The sequence below is a fragment of the Paramisgurnus dabryanus genome, chromosome 11 (genome assembly GCF_030506205.2).
Source record: "Paramisgurnus dabryanus chromosome 11, PD_genome_1.1, whole genome shotgun sequence".
Lineage (NCBI taxonomy): Eukaryota > Metazoa > Chordata > Actinopteri > Cypriniformes > Cobitidae > Paramisgurnus > Paramisgurnus dabryanus.
In genome coordinates, this window is record NC_133347.1 from 6,108,803 (window position 1) to 6,124,205 (window position 15,403).

General features: G+C 35.9%; 1 protein-coding gene across 1 annotated transcript; it reads right to left on the reverse strand.

The window, feature by feature from the left end:
• Positions 1-1,169: 1,169 nt before the first annotated feature.
• unc45b (unc-45 myosin chaperone B) lies at positions 1,170-13,620 on the reverse strand. Its single transcript, XM_065248338.1, has 20 exons — positions 13,487-13,620; positions 10,027-10,197; positions 9,895-9,931; positions 9,074-9,249; positions 8,800-8,889; positions 8,513-8,680; positions 8,115-8,280; positions 7,788-7,958; positions 7,540-7,711; positions 7,155-7,455; positions 6,964-7,058; positions 5,289-5,430; positions 4,687-4,827; positions 4,378-4,505; positions 4,119-4,185; positions 3,708-3,821; positions 3,486-3,601; positions 3,276-3,393; positions 3,029-3,184; positions 1,170-1,672 (listed from the first exon to the last, which is right to left on the reverse strand). Exons 1-20 carry the CDS (start codon positions 13,490-13,492, stop codon positions 1,409-1,411), a joined length of 2,799 nt encoding a protein of 932 aa, XP_065104410.1. The 5' UTR covers positions 13,493-13,620; the 3' UTR covers positions 1,170-1,408.
• Between the last annotated feature and the right edge of the window lie 1,783 nt (positions 13,621-15,403).

The window sequence follows — 15,403 nt, forward strand, 5'->3', positions numbered from 1 at the left end:
GGAATTTAATGGGTACCGTCAACTGTGTGCATACCATCATTTATCACAATACTTCCAAAATATTTTTTTCCTACTATGGATGTCTATGGTCACTTACTGCTGTGTGTTTACCATCATTTCTCAAAATATCTTCTTTCGTGTTCATCAGAAAAAAGAAATTCATACAGGTTTACAACAACATGAGGATGAGTAAATGATGACAGAATTTTCATTTTAAAGTGAACTATCCCTTTATTGAACCCAAATTATATCAAATTACTTTTGATGTCATAAACATAATGAACTTATTAAAACCACTTCAATTAAGAAAAAAAATGAATTGCTAAATTAATAAGTTATTTGAAGGATATAATGAAAAGGTGTTTACATTAACGAATCATTCTAGTTCTAAACATTGATTCATCTTTAACTTTTAGAAAGCACGTTATTTAATTGTACTAAAATTGTTACTTATTTTAAAAACTATGTTTTTTTTAAATTGTGAAATTATCATAAACTTTAATGCAGTAGAAGTATTGTTAATTAGATTTTCTCCTCGCCAAAGCATTAACAAATATTTACAAAAATATTATCTAAAAATTATATGATCAGCATTTGTTTCACATTATTTTTTGAAAAAATAGCATCACTTTCTATTTCATCAGTCTACATGGACCTACCAACTTTTTGATGTATTAAAGAAATTCAGTTATTGCATACCATTGCTATACATTATGTATATTGTAATATGAACATTTACGGTATTCTCTTTTTGGGGGGTATATTGTGCAGCCCTGGTTGGCTGGATATTTGAAATGCAAATAGCTATTTTGTACACATTGTAATCAACTAAGCATTTTTATGTTTCTATAATTCCAATAACATTTCAGTACAATGACAATTCTTATACCTCCGGATTCACAGACAAGGTTTAGGTTCAGTCCTAGACTAAAACACGTGTGTGAGCTGTCTCAACTGATAATAACTTGCACTGATGGATTAAGACCTAGTCCTCCAAAACAAAGGGCAGTTATGTATTTTAAGATATAGTTTTCAGTTTGGACAGCTCTAAGACATTTATTTTAGTCTAGGACTAGTCTAATCCCTGTCTGGGAAACCGCCCCTGAGTGTCCCAATTTGACAGATGTAATAAAAAATAATATTCAGGATGAGAATAAAAAATCCAGACATTTTCTCCAAAAACAGCATTTTTATCCATCAACCAAACTTTGACAAGTGCAAATACATGAAATATGTTAAATAAATACCAAACATACAAACAGCCACACAAACAGATACTAAATTAAATACTTTGCTAATTATTAGAAATAAAAAAAATATATAAATGGTTTGCACTCTTTCACTTTCCTAGAAAGCAGACCATTCTGTATACTTCCAATGACACATTCAATTGATTATTGATTCAGATTTAATTAGAAAAAGGTTTTATAAGTCCACTATCCATGGCCCTAGACAGGCAGACACGGGCCGCATTTATAGCATCCTGTTTCTTAGGGTTGTCTTCTAGCTTTGCGACGTATGTCATGATTTCCAGCAATTCGCTTCCGATCAATTTCTTGGCCAACTCCTCATCCGCATCCAGCATGTTATACACGGTCACAAAACCTCTGTGCTGAATTTGAACGTTGTCATGAAGGCACAATCTCTGTATGATTTCGAGCCACTGCTCAGTCTGTGGATGACAGAGAAAACAATAGAAGCATTGAGTCAATTAATCATTCATTCATGTTCTGAGACACGTCATTGTATGGTGTGACAAAACACATCTTAAATAGCTTAAACTGGTTTAGGCTTGTCTAGTTAGACTCTTGCAGATCTATTTAATCTGGTCTCCAGTATGCCAAGCTGAAAATTGTACCCAAAGCAGCCAACTAAACTGTCTGACCAAGCAAGTAGATGGCATAAGAGAAAACATGGTACACTAACAAAAATGAATTACATGCTTGACTATAGAGAACTTTAAAAATGCCATGGAATTAAAGGATTAGTCAATTTTCTTTAAAAAAAATCCAGATAATTTACTCACCACCATGTCATCCAAAATGTTCATGTCTTTCTTTGTTCATTCGAGAATAATTTTTTTTAAAGAAAGCATTCCAGGATTTTTCTCATTTTAATGGACTTTAATGGACCCCAACACGTAACAGTTTTAATGCAGTTTAAAATCGCAGTTTCAAAGGACTCTAAACGATCCCAAACGAGGCATAAGAAAATAAAAAATATGCACTTTTAAACCACAACTTCTCATCTATCTCCTGTCCTATGACGCGCCAGGGCGACCTCACGTAATTGTGTAGTGACGTAGGTCACGTGTTACATATATGAAATGCACATTTGACACAAAGCCATTAATTAGTATTATTCGTCATACAACAACGCCTGAACGTCCTCTTTCTCCACACTTGTAAACACTGGGGCGTAGTTTCGCATACATTATCTGTGACCTCTTGATGTGATGACATATTGCGTGATGTCGCGCTGGCGTATCACAGGACCAGATAGAGAAGAAGCTGTGGTTTAAAAGTGCATATTTTTTATTGTTCATGTCAAAAATTACAATCGTTTCACTAGAAAAGACCCTTATGCCTCGTTTGAGATCGTTTAGAGTCCTTTGAAACTCCGTTGAAAAAAACTGTTAAGTGTTGTGTTAAGTGTTAAGTGTTGGGGTCCATTAAAGTCCATTAAAATGAGAAAAATCCTGAAATGTTTTCCTCAAAAAACATAATTTCTTCTCGACTGAACAAAGAAAGACATCAACATTTTGGATGACATGGTGGTGAGTATATTATCTGGATTTTATTAAAAAAATGGACTAATCCTTTAATGTTTCTTTCTTATGTTAATACCAATTGTTTGGAGAAAGCACAGTTAAGTGCAATACATGAATATCATTCAGTACTAAAGAATGGGACATCGCAAAGTACCATTGTATTACTATCTGATATTATCATCACTATCATGTAAGAGGTAGGTAGGTTACAAAAATCAGATAATCACATGCACGTGTTGGCTATTTAATAATACATACCACTTTAGTCAACTTAACAGCAAGTTTCTTCTGTGCAGCAGTGAGCATAGCCAGCGCACCGGCCGCCGCCCGCTGTAGCACCTCATCATCCTCACCGCAGAGCAAGACAAGCAATTTCAGTTTATCATTACCATCTTCCAGATATCTGTCTTGAACCTGTCCAAATAAATAAATCGGATCAACATTCCCATTCAAAATGTCAGAGCATGCAGCCATAAAAATGTCTTTCGAAAAGCAATGTGCATACCTCTTTACAGCTAACCAGGTTGCACATGCATTCTGTTGCGGCTTGTCTGATCTGTTCATGTTCCTCAAACATGTAGTTCTCAATCTCAGGAAGGGCTTTTTCTTTAAGGATTTTCACTCTGTGCATTGCAGAAAGGTATATCAATATTTGCGAAAAAAATGGCCAAAATTGTGCAATCTCTTTAATGTTGTTGTTGCTTTGCACACTCACCGAAGTTTGTCATTTAAAGCTGCAAGATTTGTGAGACCCAGTAGCGCTTCAAAGTTTTCCATACCGTCTCGTTCTGTGTTTAGCAATGAAACCAATGGTCGCACGACTTCATACACCTGTTATGAAATGGAAAGACATTGAGAGCCATAGAGAAATGTTATTTTGGATTTGCATTTAATAAAAGGCTTTCACAACTGTAAAGATGTTAAAATGTCATCTTACCCTCTCACCAGGGAAAGCGATTTCAGGGTTGGAGACCGCGGCGATCTTCGCCAAAGCATGGCTAGCCTTTATTTTCCCTTTGTCTGAACCCTCCAGGGCCAATGGGATCAAGGCCTGTTGCAGATAGCAGTGAATAGTTTTAGTTTCACCAAACAGGGTCTACAACCTTCTTGTGAGCAAGGGCTACAACAATGGATAAAACAATTTGAAGGGATACTTTTTGATACTTTTTTTTTACTTGTTGATTATATTTTATTGTACTTGTTGATATCTTTTATCATTGTTTAAAATGTTAACACACATAAAATAAGCCAAGATAATATGCAATAAATAAATATTACAATTGAGGCTATGCTTTGGGCACCATGTTGGAGACCACTGATCTACACGATTAGATGTGCGATCCCTTACCTTTCCTCCACCTTGAGCTACGATTATGCCACGATCTTTAGTATCCTCTGCCAATGCAAGGAAAACTCTAAGTGAGCAAAAGAAAAGAAAACGAACGACATAAGTGGAGATTTGCACAGAATAATAGTTAGAAAAATAATCAGCCAACGTTGTAATGTGGTTTTTAAATGGTTATGTTTCAGGATCTAGATATTTAATTGGACAATTAAGATTGTCACCAATGCAAAATTAAGTTTTTAATCTCAGTCTAGTCTCTTACCGTGAAAGCATCTCTTTAGTCTGATCGGTGAGAATCGAATTATCTGCTTTGACCATGACAGTGAGAGCTGATGTGACTCCAGCTTTCAATAGCCTTTTCACTCGCCTTTGAATGAAATCCTTCTTATCCTAAAGCACAAGAGAAATACTTTAAAACTAAACCTACTTATAAAACACAAACATTACTGAGACAAAACTGTTGGAGTAAAGTGCTTTGCTCAATAATACAATTATGATAGCTCATGGCACATGGACATTAAGGATTTGAACTTTGAAAATCCTAGTTACCTTCTCTATAAATCATCCTTACCTTAGGGTGCTGCTCAGGGACGTGTTGTTTGGAGAACTTGGCCAGCTGCACCATTTCAGGGATAATCTCTTTCTTTTCATAGCTGTTTGTGCAGTTGACAAGGGTGCAGGCTACAGCATACAGGATCGTCTTATCATTTGACTACAAGAGGAAAAGAAGTCACAATAAATTACATTTAAGCATTTGACAGACACATTCTGTGTATTTCTTATCAGTATGTGTGGTTCCTTATCTTTGTGTTTTTAGAATGGCTGTATTTGAACCTTAATCTGTTTGTTCAAGAGGTATAATTTAAAGGAACAGTATGTAAGAAATTTATATCAATGAATCATAAAATGGCCCTTATAGGTCACTAGACATTAAGAAATCATTTTCATTTCAAATACTTATATCACTGACAACTGCAGGATATTGTCATTTAAAAAGTGGAGTTGCAGCCCTCAACTGATGTTTATGTTGTCATTTTGTGTATTGGCCACAGTTGTGTAATTGCAGTACCAGTTTTAGCCACATGTTTTGTGATTGCAATACCAGTTTTGGCCACAATCCTACATACTGTTCCTTTAAGTTATATACTGGCAAAGGTAATGATCTACACATACCTTGGCGAGGTCAAACATAGCCCTCATGGCTGGTTCATCCTCCACAAAGTCATCCTTAACGTCTGCATCATTGGTAAGATAAGCCAAACCCTCGATGGCCCATTTCCTAGTGCGCACATCAAGTGAAGGGTTGCATAGCCACCTGTAAAATACCGAATCACATTAACATTTATTCATTTAGCGTGAGCGATTTAACGCTTTGCCTTAAGAGTCAACAATTAACATAGAAAGGTAAGGTTAGCAACACTTAAGTAGGAATAGTAATAGAGGTAGGGGTGTAGTTTTTTATTTAACACAGCATTTTTAATTTTAAAGGCACAATATGTAAAATCGTGGATTACACCATTGACAAGAGGGGCGGAGCGGTTTTTTTTTAATAGCAAGTTCTCTGATTTCAAACATTGTTGAAAATATTAAGGATATACAAGTAAACATGTACAACACTGTCCTAGTAGTTTTTGTTTGCTAGTATAATGCAAAAATCATATATATTCTGCCTTTAAACAAAAGTAAGTTAAAGACTAAAGGAAATTTTTTACTTGTTAAACGTTATGAAGCCAGCCTTTTTTTTTTTACATTTGCCCGCCAGCATTTTTTGTGATTTTCACAAAAGTTTCTCAAAATGCCTTCCAGGAAAATGTTCTAAAAATATATAAACATACAAATATGAAGAGTTTCGTTGCAAAAGTAGATAACTTCGTGTTTTGGTTGTGCATTCCAATTAATATCAATTTAACTGCAGTTGGTTTGTTTTGATTTAAACCTTCATAACTTAAAAAAATACAGCTAAGTAGCACCATAAAACAAAATTATAACATGATAACATAATAATAAACATGTTTTGACAAAAATATTAAAAACGGAGTTATCTCGTTTTGCAACGAAACTCTTCAAATATATCAAATGTAAGAACAGACCCTCTGCTTTCAAATCAACAATAAATAAATAAACAAACAAAATGGGAAAAAAGTCTATATTGTTTTCTCTGCTTATAAACTTTGCTTATATTTTTATATTTATATTATTTAAAAAAAAAAATGGCAAAAAGCTTAAATAATTGCATTTTTGTGACGGAATTTTGTCAGAGATCAGATTCAGAACGATTATCAAAACAAACACAGAGTTTAAAATTAGTAAATAACGTTTTGGCTTCAGTTTTTACATAAATTGGGTTAATTTTCATTTAGTGGATAATTACGGTTTTGCAGATTAACATAAAAATCCATCAGGAATATTTTTTTTATGCAGATGTTTTCTTTTAATTGACGAGATAATTCCTCAATGGCAGTGAAAGAGTTAAAGCCCTTTATGATGTGTCCACTGAAAAGAGCTGGTTTTAGCTTGTTAAGCTGGTGTAGCAGGCTGGTTTCAGAGGGGTTTTGGGCACTTTTTTAGCTGGTCATGCTGATTTTAGCTGGTCAGGCTGGGAGACTGGCTGACCCACCAGCTTGATCAGGCTGAAACACTAACTTAACCAGTCTGGGAGGACCATCTTAAACCAGCCAATCAGCTTAGCCAAGCTTTCAGCCTTGTCAAGCTTCCAGCCTGACCAGTGTCCAAACCACTCTAAAACCAGCCTGCTACACCAGCTAAAACCAATCTGGGAGACCATCTTAAACCAGCTTATGATGGTTTCAGCTGTTTTTTTTGGTAGGGAGAAGATTAGCATTCTTACTTTCGGCATTGTTTGGCCAGTTTCTCTGTAGAACCTTCTGCAAACTGTCTCATGCTGTAATCATCTCCACCAGCAGAACCCAGCTTACAAAGACCCTGTCAAAAGAGATTAAATACATCCGTAAAAAACATATTATCCAAACTCACAACCGCTAACAAAGCAGCCACATTCAACAAAGCGTGTCTCCTCACCACAAGGGCTCTGATCTTGATCTTCTCATTCTTGGTTTTCTTATACATTTCCTTCAGCAGAGCCACACCATTGCTAATGAAGAAGGAGGCTTTGCTTGTTTTGGTGGAAGCGTGAATCAGGGCCTCCACCGCTACCAGCTGGTCCACTTCGCGCTCGGAGCCGCAAAGGGCCACCATCATCTCCATCACACCCTGACGGCCCGCTAAAGCATTGCCCACATCGAAAGGCCCCTGCAGAAGGCCCGACAGAGTGTTTATGGCATGGATGTTTTTGTCCATATCATCTGGGTCAAACTTGCTCCTGTTGACGACAACACGCAGCCACATTACTTACTAATCTAATTGTATTGTTATTTGACGTGGGTTGCAGTCAACGTAAACTCACTTGATGTATTCATCACAGATATCTCTAAAGTTGTCTCTCTCAGGGTCACATCGTAGGTCATCGTAGATCTTGTTGAGGAGGACGCTGGCGATCAGCTGCGTGTTTTCAGTCAACGGTAACTGGTCGGGAAGATCTGGAACCTGACCACAGACCTTCAGAATCTTCTTCAGGCCTGGTTTTCACATAAAATCATTAAATAATATAAACGAATATATAAGGCATATTTATGTGACTGCTGAATGACCTACCGTGGTCAATAGTGAAAAGAGACTTTGAGTTGTCAGTGCTTTTCTTATTTTGCCTTGGCACATTCCTGGTTAGGAGGTTTAAAGCTTGGTCTCGGCCATGTCCCGATACCTTTTTGCCTACGATCATTTCCAACAAAGCAAGCAGGATGTCCTTCAAGTCTTTAGCAGAGTCTGACAACCATCAGAAAGGAGAAATAAGTTTTATTTGTCTCGTACATAACCATACACAGTGATATATGGGGAACATGGCTATTTTGAAATGGCTCGTTTTAGTTTACGCCCCTATAACCACAAATCTTTCTGTAATGATGACATTTTCTCTCTTACCGAGGACGATGGCTTCTTCTTTGCCGTAAGTTCTCTTATCCGCTCCAGACAGTGAGTCATAGACACATTGAAACAGGTTCGCAGTGGCCAATGCAATCTCTTCATTGTCCACAGCCATAATGCTGCACAGTTTGGAAATTCCCACCATGTGGATGATGGCGGTTGCCTTCACAATCACAGAAACACAAATACTTACAAATCAAAAGACAACAAATATGATTACTCTTTAATGGCCTTACATTCCTAACATTTTAGTTTTAGTCTTTGAAATTATATTTTAGTTTACTATTTGCACAGTGTAAATTAATGCCCTAATGCACTTTTGATCTGTTAAGCAAAAATACAGATTTTTTTGTGGTGTAACAGTATGATGTCATTAGTCTACCCCGGTTCCTTACTCTTGCTCTATGGCCTGTGCACATTCCTGACAGGGTCCGGATACCAGCCAGAATCATCTCGGGTTTTCCTGTGTCGATCAGCTGCATGAGCAGAGGAATCCCATTGTTCTGGAATATTCTCTCCGCGCCTGCGTCTTCTCTAGCCAGAACAATCAGATTGTTTGCAGCCTAGTGAAAGAAACCATGTTGAGTTTAATTTTGATATTTGTCAGTGAATCAATTTTACTAATAAATAAACAAGATCGTGGCATATGAAATGCAAAAGGGGTCGATGAAGTAATTCAAACCTTTTCTCTTTTTTCCTTATCTGACTCATCTGAAAAGAGGATGTCAAACATGTTTTGCACTCTGGAGTCTGTTGAGAAACTTGTTTTCAGCTGTGGGAAGATCAGACACACTTGTTTAGACATTTACAAGACACGGTTATGCATTAAAGGTGTACATTTTTAATTATTAATATGAGTGTTCATTGGAAATTGAACCAACAACTTTTAACACAATGCTCGACCAGTTGAGCTACAGAAACATTTGTACAAAAGTTACATGAAATCAAAACCTCACCTTCTGCTGAATCTCAGCTCCAAGCCTTCTGAGGGTCTCCAGGAAGGTCTTATTTTTAGGCTCTATGGTTGCACATCTCTGTACATCCTTTAAGGCCATGTCCAGTTTGCCAAGCTTTTCAAGTGCTTGACATCTTCTGTACAGAGCTTTAACATCTGCTGCATCCACATCGATCGCTGGAGTTAATAAAAAACATCAGAATCATTTAATAGATCTTAAACTTGAAAATATAATATTTTAAAGGGGACATTTCACAATACTTTTTTAAGATGTCAAATAAATCTTTGGTGTCCCCAGAGTATGTATGTGAAGTTTTAGCTCAAAATACCATATAGATAATTTATTATAAAAGGTTAAAATTGCCACTTTGTAGGCTTGAGGAAAAATGTGGGTGTGTCCATTCACATGCAAATGAGCTGATGTAATGCAAACACCAATTTCCATAATGGTGGTTTGTTGAAATTGAAACTCAATTGTGCTCTCAATTATTTTTTTTCTCGCTATCTTTCTCTCTGCACTAAATGGCATTGCCGTGGTTGGACAGTTGCAGATTAAGGGGCGGTATTACTATAATAAGTTCCCCTTCTGACATCACAAGGGGAGCCAAATTTCAATTACTTATTTTTTCACATGCAAGTTACTGGGTTGTTCTTTTTCATATTTTCTAGGTTGATAAAAGCACAGAGGACCCAATTATAGCACTATAACATGAAAAAAAGTTGTTTTCATGATATGTCCCCTTTAAGTCATCACAAAACTTTCTAAGCATTAAAAGTGAGATGAAGTGACATTTAAAATAAAATAAAAATAACAAATTATACCTTTAGTAGCATCTGATACCGCATAGTTATAGTTTTCCTAGAAAACAGTAGATCAATTTTAAATGCATCATGTTGTAAGATAAAATAAATTGTATTTACTGTAGACTCACAGTTTTGTAAGAAGATTTTTACCTTTTTCAGGTAACAAGCCGATCTGTTCCTGTAGATGACAGCCAGTGCTTTCTTGTCTTTGCCAAACTTTATGGCTTTAGTGTAGCATTCAATGGCTTTGTCAATTTCTCCTGCCTGGAAGTGTTTGTTACCCTCTTCCTTCAACTGGACCGGATCTCCCATTTCTCCCATCTTAAAAAAAATGTAATAATACATATCTTATTACTTATATACTTATTACAATATAAATATTTACAGATTGTTTACATCATGTTACATCATCCATAATCTCTCAGTAGGTAAATAATATAAAACTGATCATTTAAAAAAAATATGTTTCTGGTTTTATGGTAATAGAGACCCTTTTTACATAGTAAACATTGTGACGTTTTTTGAGGGTGGAGTTTAGGTGAAGTTGCGGCGTAAGCTCCTCCTACCTGCTGTCTCCGGGCTGCAGCGAAACATACATGGGTTGCAGACCGCTTCACGCTAGCTAGTTAGTTTTTTTTTTACATTCACTTGACAAAATCCGACTGTATCTAACGTTATGTAAGGGAAAACATTGTCCAGGACCGCAAATGCAAAAAGTTAACTTTAATGGGCGGAACCAGACTGACCGACTCGTGGATGGACGATGTGACAGGATTTTCATCAGTTGAGTGGCTTGACATCTACCCCATAAAGAGAAATTGAGGGGAGTATAAATCATTAGCTGTCTAACTATGTGCTAATGGACACGTACATGAAGCGTGCGCTGCAAACGTGAGCATTTTTTTTACTGATGGTCGTTTCTGTCCAGTTTACCACAGCTGTCGTCGGTTTTTTTTTACCTGGCAGTGGCAGCATGCGATAAAATGAAAAAATTTGATGTCTGCCCGTTGCCTTTTTCAGTCTTTATCGACATAAAAAACAAAATACGAGTAGAAAACATTAACAACAGACAAAAAACGTATAATCCAGTATGCCCCTTGTTTTCGCGTCAGCTAGCGCCGTGACGTAATCCTGACGTATACATTTAAAGGGTTTAATATGCACAATCGACTAATATTTGTATAACACATGTTATTTTCAATAATCGAACGACTAAGTTAAGGTGCTTAAAAGTTTCTTTATATAGAACAGGGGTGTCAAACTCATTTTAGGCTGAGGGCCGGATGGTAAATAACGGCATGAAGGGCGGGCCGGATAATTTTTTTAAACCTTAGTGTGCTGATAACTGTGTTAAAATTAACTAAACAAACCAATTAATTAGTTTGTTTAGCAAGAAAACCAGAGAAACAAACAGCTCTGTGAAAACTACATTTCATAAGGTCACAATCGTACTGTACATATTATACTCACAAATTTACATCTGAACAAAACCCACTGGCCTTATAGGTTGAAAAGCTTTAATTTAACTTCTTTTGCATTAATGCCAAAATTATTTATAAACCATTCACTTTTCTTTGGAATATATTTGTAATGAGATGAGAACAGTCATTGAGAAAATGAAAATGCTAGATGGGGCAGTGGCCCAAACCAAAAATGGCACTATGGGGGGTGGTACTATTATTATGGTTTTAATAAAGTATTATAAATATTATGTGTTATATTACTAGCATCAACTTAGACATGTGATTATAATGGGAAATATAATAACAAGAATTAAAGTGTGACAATCTGCTAAATATTCAATATGATTTACCTGCTAGCTTGATGGAGCTTTGAATCCATGTTTGCAATGTTGAACTGCTGCTAAAAGCCTCTCTTTCCGTTCTCTGTCGTTATTTGGTGCAGGCATTGGTATTTTTTGTATTTTTTGTCTACAAAGTATGCCAACAACAGCAAATTTAGTGTTTATATTAACTTAGATCTGATCGGGAACATTAAATCTATTAGACAAGCTTTGTAACGTTAATAAGAATGTGGATATTTTGTTGTTGTTTGCTTGCTAAGTTTTTAGCACTTTTAGAACACTGACAGCAAATCATTACCGGAAGAAATACATAAACATACTTACAAATTACTAATTCTCCGGTTTAACAACTGATATAATGTAATGAATCTACCTGTAAATGCAACGAACTTTGGAAACTGTTGTCTTCGCTCTCCAGGCAGATAGTGGACACAGAGATGCTGCGGAGCGGGCGGGAAAACACGAAGTGGATTACCAGAATTGGTGGATCTTTAGCGGAGCGGTAACAATAAAACGGCAAGATTTTTGGGCACCGTGTTTACTTTATGTTCCGCGTTTTGCTGCTTTCTGCAAGTCTCTCATATTAAAAACGAACTAGAAACCTGCCTAAAAGGGTTTTTAAAATATGTATTTAATATTTAATAAAACTGTATAAATCATCATGCGGGCCGGATTGGACACCTTTGCGGGCCGTATTCGGCCCGCGGGCCGCATGTTTGACACCCCTGATATAGAAGAACCATTGTTGGCTTCTCAAAGAATAATTTCTTTAGATTATAAAGTGTAAGAAATAACCTTTTTAAAGTTTCTTCAGATGTTAAATGTTCTTTATGAAACCATTCAGTCGAAAATGGTTATTCTATGACACAGTGAAGCACCTTTATTTTTAAGAGAGTGCTGAAAGTAGTTTTTTAATCTTATAAAAAGTAGACCCTTAGGTTACAATTGCATGTTAGTTTTTACTAGCCAATTTCATTTAGCATTTAGCCATAGACTTTACAAAGTCAATAATGTTATTTTCTGTAACTCATTCATAAAAAATTATTCTAAATGTGTAACCTTGCAACTTTTTAATGTATTTGAATTCAATAGATCAAAACAAGACATTTTCAAACTTACCATTCAGGTTAAGCCACTTAAAAAAAAATCTCAAGCAAATGGTCAAGCACATGTTATCAGTAACCTCAAATATCTGACCCTCACACCTTATTTGGGCAACAGTGTGGCCCATTGAGAAGTCCTGTCCCCACAATACTAAACAGAATAGATAAGAGTACCTACACATACAGTCAAACCAACATTTATTTGGACGCCTTCTCACATTATCACAGTTTATTCGCTATAGTTTAGATAATGCTAATAAAATATTAGTTAAACTATTTGATATTTCAGTGGTTTTGCCCATCCTCCTGTTAGACAAATGAATTACTGTAGGTTGAATAGCTGTCAGCTGTTAAATGTAAGTATACAATTAGATAATACCAATTTATGTCAGCCATATACTAAGCAATGCTTAAATTAGTTTAGTATGTGATGTTAAAAGGTAACTTAAAGCAAAACATGCTCAGGTCAAAGTGTCTGAATAATTTTGAGTCCCACAATTTTTTATCAATTTATCTGGTAGTCCACTGTACATAGTTTAGTTTATTTGGCTATCCTCCTGCATCCACTAGAAAAATATATAAAAAAAATTATATCTGAATAATTTTTGGTTTGACTGTGACTTTCTCTATTTTTTCATGTACCACAATACACATTACACATAAAAACCCAAGCAATCCAAAGCAGATGAATAAAGTTACATACCGTCATTAAAGTCAAATCTTGATCTTCGTTTCAAAGAAATCTCCCTTCTGTTAAACAGGTTAGTTTGCGGTTCCAGAAGTTTAGTTTTATCAGTAGTAACAGCCCCCTAAGAGCCATATATATATCTCTTGCACGTGGGGGGACATACCAGTATAATGGGCCAAACTATTTTTGGTAAGGGGATGGCACAGTCTTCATTCACCCCACCTGGGCATAAACAAATGCATAATGCATCTTACAAATGGTAACATGAGATTATATCTTCCAGGAATTTTATTTTGCCATGTTGTGCTAGTTGATTATTACTGTGATTGGAATGTATTTATAAAATGCAGTGGTTTGAGCTTCCCTTTTATCTGTGAAATGGACTGTCTGTGATGTGATCTATTTAGGGAACGAGTGTGACAGCTGAGAAAATCTGGTGGCAAATGTCCACAATCACCCAATGGGAGGAGGTGGGTTTAACAGCTGGTGTAGTGGAGGTCTGCCTGGTAGTTTCCAGAAGCTCTCGAAATCTGGAGTAAAGAAAACTGGGGGAAGGCGTTTCAACAAAACATCCTGCAGCCTTTTGGCTCTACCCTGTTGGTGAGTCTCACCTGTGTGATACGCATTTATTAGGCCTATATAGGGCATATAACATTTTAAAAGAAATGGATCACAAATGAAGTGTGAATTATCTTTCGGTCTCATTCTAGAGTAAGACCATATTTAGTTGAATGTCAAATTTTTTTCTGGTTGATCAATAACCAATGACTTTTTTCAACTTAGGGATTCCTTGAAAAAAAACTTGCATAAATTAGATTTTTTACTGTCATAAAAAGGTAAAAATGTAATCTTTTCTGTAGCTAGGGTGGTACCTTAAAGCTTCAGTTTTATATACAATTATGTGTTTTCCTTTTTGGGTACGTTACTGTACCTTAAAGGCTTAATACATTTTCTAAAAAAAAAAAAAATTCCAGATAATTTACTCACCACCATGTCATCCAAAATGTTGATGTCTTTCTTTGTTCAGTTGAGAAGAAATTATGTTTTTTGAGGAAAACATTCAAGGATTTTTCTCATTTTAATGGACTTTAATGGACCCCAACACTTAACAGTTTTAATACAGTTTAAAATTGCAGTTTTAAAGGACTCTAAACAATCCCAAACCTGGCATAAGGGTCTTATCTAGCGAAACGATTGTCATTTTTGGCCAGAAAAATAAAAAAATGTGCACTTTAAAACCACAACTTCTCATCTTCCATCTGTGTGACGGCCCAGTGCATTCTCATCTAATTGCGTAATGCTGTGGAAAGGTCACGTGTTACATGAAACACACATTTGCGGACCATTTTAAACAATAAACTGACACAAAGATATTAATTATTATCATTCCACATACAACAACGTCTGAACGGTCCTCTTTCTCCACACTTGTAAACACTGGGACGTAGTTTTGCATACGTTATCCGTGACCTCTTGACGTGATGACGTATTACGTGAGGTCGCGCTATCGCATCACAGGACCGGAGATAGACGAGAAGTTGTGTTTAAAAAGTGCATATTTTTTATTTTCTTGTCAAAAATGACAACCGTTTGGCTAGATAAGACCCTTATGCCTCGTTTGGGATCGTTTAGAGTCCTTTGAAACTGCAATTTTTAAACTACATTAAAACTGTTAAGTGTTGGGGTCCATTAAAGTCCATTAAAATGAGAAAAATCCTAGAATGTTTTCCTCAAAAAACATAATTTTTTCTCGACTGAACAAAAAAAGACATCAACATTTTGTATGACATGGTGGTGAGTAAATTATTATTATTATTATTTTTTAATGGACTAATCCTTTAAGGACCTATTGTGTACCTTTAAGAACCACAAACAAGCAATGTCAGCAACACTAATAATTACCAGAGGATATGAAATTCAGTCCAACACATG